The sequence below is a fragment of the Salminus brasiliensis genome, chromosome 4, assembly GCF_030463535.1.
Source record: "Salminus brasiliensis chromosome 4, fSalBra1.hap2, whole genome shotgun sequence".
Classification (NCBI taxonomy): domain Eukaryota; kingdom Metazoa; phylum Chordata; class Actinopteri; order Characiformes; family Bryconidae; genus Salminus; species Salminus brasiliensis.
In genome coordinates, this window is record NC_132881.1 from 1,030,445 (window position 1) to 1,035,440 (window position 4,996).

At 46.6% G+C, this 4,996-nt stretch overlaps 1 protein-coding gene across 1 annotated transcript in view; it reads left to right on the forward strand.

Annotated features, from left to right (window-relative positions):
• The window catches only part of prkcha (protein kinase C, eta, a), a 35,531-nt gene extending 32,175 nt beyond the window's left edge, over positions 1-3,356 (forward strand). The window contains exons 14-15 of the mRNA XM_072677273.1: positions 782-928; positions 1,525-3,356. Of these exons, the coding sequence (XP_072533374.1) occupies positions 782-928; positions 1,525-1,683 (306 nt within the window). The 3' untranslated portion in view covers positions 1,684-3,356. The remainder of the gene's footprint in view (positions 1-781; positions 929-1,524) is intronic.
• Positions 3,357-4,996: the final 1,640 nt, after the last annotated feature.

Sequence of the window (4,996 nt, forward strand, 5' to 3'; positions counted from 1 at the left end):
TGTGTGTGTGTGTTAATCTGACATGGTCATATTCAATCAAAACTCACGCTCGCCAAATCTTCCTCTGTTCTGGGTGTAATCCTGCCTGCTCAGTAATCTGTGTGTAATCCTCATTCAGACTTTACTCTGGGCTTTATGTAACTCCAGACCCTCCAGAGCTGAGAAGGGGGAGCTACAGTCTCTCATTAGGGTGAATATATATTAATAACGCTCTAAATGTAGGTATTGTGATATACACTGAAGAGGCGGAGCTACAGTCTCTCATTAGGGTGAATATTAATAACGCTCTAAATGTAGGTATTGTGATATACACTGAGGAGGCGGAGCTACAGTCTCTCATTAGGGTGAATATTAATAAGGCTCTAAATGTAGGTACTGTGATATACACTGAGGAGGCGGAGCTACAGTCTCTCATTAGGGTGAATATTAATAACGCTCTAAATGTAGGTATTGTGATATACACTGAGGAGGCGGAGCTACAGCCTCTCATTGGGGTGCAGGTATTGTGATATACACTGAGGAGGCGGAGCTACAGTCTCTCATTGGGGTGCAGGTATTGTGATATACACTGAGGAGGCGGAGCTACAGCCTCTCATTGGGGTGCAGGTATTGTGATATACACTGAGGAGGCGGAGCTACAGTCTCTCATTAGGGTGAATATTAATAACTCTAAATGTAGATATTGTGATATACACTGAGGAGGCGGAGCTACAGCCTCTCATTGGGGTGCAGGTATTGTGATATACACTGAGGACGTGACCGTGCTCTGTTTTGTCCGCAGTTCCTAATGAAGAACCCTTCTCGACGTTTGGGATGTGTGGCAGTGGACGGTGGGGAGAACGCCATCATCAGTCACGCCTTCTTCAGCACCATCGACTGGGACAAGCTGAACCAGCGGGAGCTGGAGCCGCCCTTTAAGCCACGAATCGTGAGTCAGAATCTAGATTCTAAACAAGAAGTGACTCGTTTAGCTGAGTATAGCTGAGCCCTGTTACTCGCAGTCAGCTGAGCAGTCCGAATGAATCACCAGATCTGCTCCAGACTCTCAACTGAGAATAAAATGAGCAGGAACCTCCAGTGTCAATCAACAGGATGGACACGCCCACTCTTAGAAGGGCTTTTCTCCTGTTTTTGGTATATGGTAGACTAGGGTTCAATTCCCAGTCTAGGAACTCCTAAGGTTCTCCTACCTATTCTAGCTAATGGGGTAAAATCAAGCTAACACAGGCTAACTGTAGCCTATGTTTAACCACTTTAGCCTTGCATGCTAACCTCTTAGGGCACTGCTAATACCGGCAGGCTAACACAGGCTAACAATAGCTCACAGGTTTCATTCATGCAGAATTCAGGCTAACCTTTGCTAGCTGTATAATAGCTGATAGTGTATTTCACTTCACCAGTCTGTGGTTTTAATGTTCTGGCTGGTTTTAATGAGTTGGACAGAAATCCACCAGCTTTGTTGCTTATATCAGAGTGTCCAGACGATCTCGTCCGTTTCATGTGTGAACTGTTGTCCTTGCACAGAAAACTCCAGAGGACGTCAACAACTTCGACCCGGACTTCACACAGGAAGAGGCCATCCTCACGCCCATCGAGGACCCCATAATCCCGCCCATCAACCAGGACGAGTTCCGCAACTTCTCTTTCACTTCTCCAGAGATTTTGCAGTTTTGCCCACCATAGACCACTAGGGGGCGCTGTGACGGGAGCAAAATCGAGACCCAGAGGGAGCCAGCAGTTGTTGGGTCGAGTTTACCATCGTGTGGGGACGTTCTGGGGCTCTCCGGTAGAGACAGTAGAGTAGTCTGCTGTTTGGCTTGGCTAAAGCTAGCGCTGTGGATGAGAGCTTGCGCTGCGCTGACGTACGTTATGATGGGATCGGATTTCTCGTCGCTTCTCAGCGGAAACTGAGGTTTGGAGAGGGTCAGCGACCATCAGAACCAGACGTGTGGCTAACATCGCTTTCAGCTGCTTAGTTTTTTTACGCTACATTTCAGCTGTTTTGTTTTTTTAACGTTTTTCGTCTAGTGGCCATGCTTTTACTTATCAGAGACGATCCGCAATAACGAGGACCTTATTTTTGGACGCCTGTCTTAATTGGGCGAATACAATTCAGGCATTTCCGTCATGTGACTCCATTAACTGAAGCCTTACTGGCCAGTCGAGCTCAGGCCAGTCGAGCTCAGGCCAGTCGAACTCAGGCCAGTCGGGCTCATTTCAGACTGGAACACATTTCAGAGCCGATGGTGGCTGGGTTCAATCAGACTGTCCTGATGGCACTTCTTTAGCTTTGTAATTTTAACTGAAGTGTGCCAGGTTCTCCACAGACTGGTTTCCAGTGTTTTTGGACGCCAGAGAACCTTCATTAGAGTGAGGGTTCCTAAGGGGTCATCTGAAGGGTATTTGGGGTCAGTATCCATGGAGTATTAGTGGGATTAGGCTGCTTACAGCGGTGTAAGAGGGAGTACAATGGGTTTATCTGAAGGGCTATTGGGTGGATTGGTCACGGTCACAGGTTTATCTGAATGGGTATCAGACGGGTATTGGGTGGTATGTATCCGGGGGTATCTGAGGGTTTATCTGAATGGGTATCAGACGGGTATTGGGTGGTATGTATCCGGGGGTATCTGAGGGTAGGGATCATTGAGGGATGAGGGGTCGGGATCAGTGGAGTATTAGAAGGGTTTTGGTCTCAGGGGTATCTGGGGGTATCAGAGGGCTATTAGGGTATCTGGGGGTGGGGGTGCTGGGGTGAGGAGTCGGCATCAGTATGAAGTATTACGGGGCTTATGGCAAAGGGGTGGGGTGGCATCTGAGGTATCTGATGGGTATTGAGGGTATCTGACTGGGTACCAGAGGTATCGTTATCGTGGACAAATTATGGATCACATTGCTAAATTATTAAAATAAATGCATTGCAGAGTAAATAATGTGACAGAATTGAAGGTAATAATGTCTTGTTGGAGGTGGAACTGTGATTGGTCAGCCCAGCTGAGGCTCCTGAGGCTCTTTCTGGATTGTTTGGCTGCATTTTTTACATTTTCATACCATTTTCATTCATTTTTTCTGTTTTTTATTTAAGTTTTCTTTGTTTTTTTATGGTTTGGATTGTTAATATTTTCATTCTGTGTATTTTTCCTCCCTTTGTAAAACTGCAGTAATGGTCTCTCAGGTCATTAGGGTCATTGGAAGCACTGTGTAGAGTGGGCGGCTGTTCTCGAACAGCTTTTGGCGCCTGTCTGATGCATTTTAGCTGAGATTGTTGTGTTTGATTATCGTCCAGCAGAAGAACTTCAAACTGGATTTGATTGCACTTCTTAATAAAAGGCTCTGAGGGAGTTTTGGCCCTGTGATAAGAGTTTGCAGAATTCATGGACTGTTGTCTTCAAGGCAGAGGTGGAAAAAAGTTGGGTGCAAAAGCTAATCAGACTCCGTTGACCACCGTCTGTCCCGGGTCAGCATTGCTAGCGATAGCGATTGATGCTAATACATTTTTGCGCCTCCAAACATCATGGAAACACGTCCAGAGTCCGACTGATTTAATGAGACTCAGATAGACAGCAGTGCTGGTCAACTCTCAGTGCTGATCAACTGCTGTGAGGAATTTGACTGCTTTCAGCCTCAGAGAGAGCCTCAGAGAGAGCCTCAGAGAGAGCCTCAGAGAGAGCATCAGAGAGATCCTCAGAGAGATCCTCAGAGAGAGCCTCAGAGAGAGCCTCAGAGAGAGCCTCAGAGAGAGCATCAGTGAGGCAGATAACAAACGGAGAACCACCTCTCCAGAGAAGACCGTTACACTGCTCCACAGCCCAGCATTGGGCACGGCGACCTTAGGGTCATGGGCTCTCGGCCGCTCCAGAGCGCCCCCGCTCCTTCGGCCGGTGCTTTTCTATGGAGATTATACAAGCTGTGTGTAACCTCACCAGCTTAAAGACCACCACTGGCCTGCTGCCTGAGACACAATTTATATTGATTTTGGGTCAAAAACTGCGTTTTAAAATAAAAAATACGTTTTAAAATAATGTATTAATTATTTAATATGGTGGAGGGATTACATGCAAGGTGTTGTGTGGATAAAAGTAGTCCCCCCCCAAAAAAAAAACAAAAAATGTGTATATATATATATATATATATACACACTAAGGCGTTTAGCAGACGCTCGAAAGAGGAGGGTCTTCAGTCTGGGTTTGAGGACAGCGAGTGTTGGACTCTGCTGTTCGGACACCCAGGTGAGGTTCGCTCCACCACTTCGGTGCAGGACAGAAAAAAGTCTGGATGCTTGTCTGGAAGCTTCTTTACCATCATTATCATCATCATCATCGTCATCATTCCAAGTATAAAACTCGTGTAGCTGCACTGGTGGGTTTGGATAGAAAAAATATTATGGGCTGTATCTATGTTGTAGTCATGGCGACCAACGCCTGCTCCCATTCGCCACCACTGTAAAGTCCAAATCAGTGGGAAAGTTTCTCTACAGTGAAGCTCAGTTTCCGCCCCCAGTCCCACCCCCCCCACACCCCCCCCCCACCCGGAAAGTGCTTTTTGGGTGCAGGTAGGTTCTTTACACTTAGCAAGGGATTGTGACGCTTCCTGAGTTGCTTCTCAAAGTGATTTTCTATCTTTTCTACTGAAAATGAATCTTTTAATCTCTCTCCCGAAGCTCCTCTCACTCCCGCTGGCCGGTGGCTTGTTGGTGAATGTGCTCGGACCTGCTGGAAGAATGTTAAAAGCTGGAAAATTCCGGTTTGGAGTGAGCGGAGAGCCAGCTTTGACACACAAGCCAAATATGGTGTTTTCCAGCAACATAAGAGAGAAGGGAAGGGTTTATAACACTGAGCTAGAACAGGTTAGTCACAACTGTGTGTGAAGAATCATCCAGCAGCACGACTCCGGCTACAGGTTCGACTATATATATATATAGTCTGTATTGGGGCTTTAGGGCACTCTTCATTCAGTTCCAGCAGCGTAGGCCGCACAGCCTTTAATAATGAATTGCTAT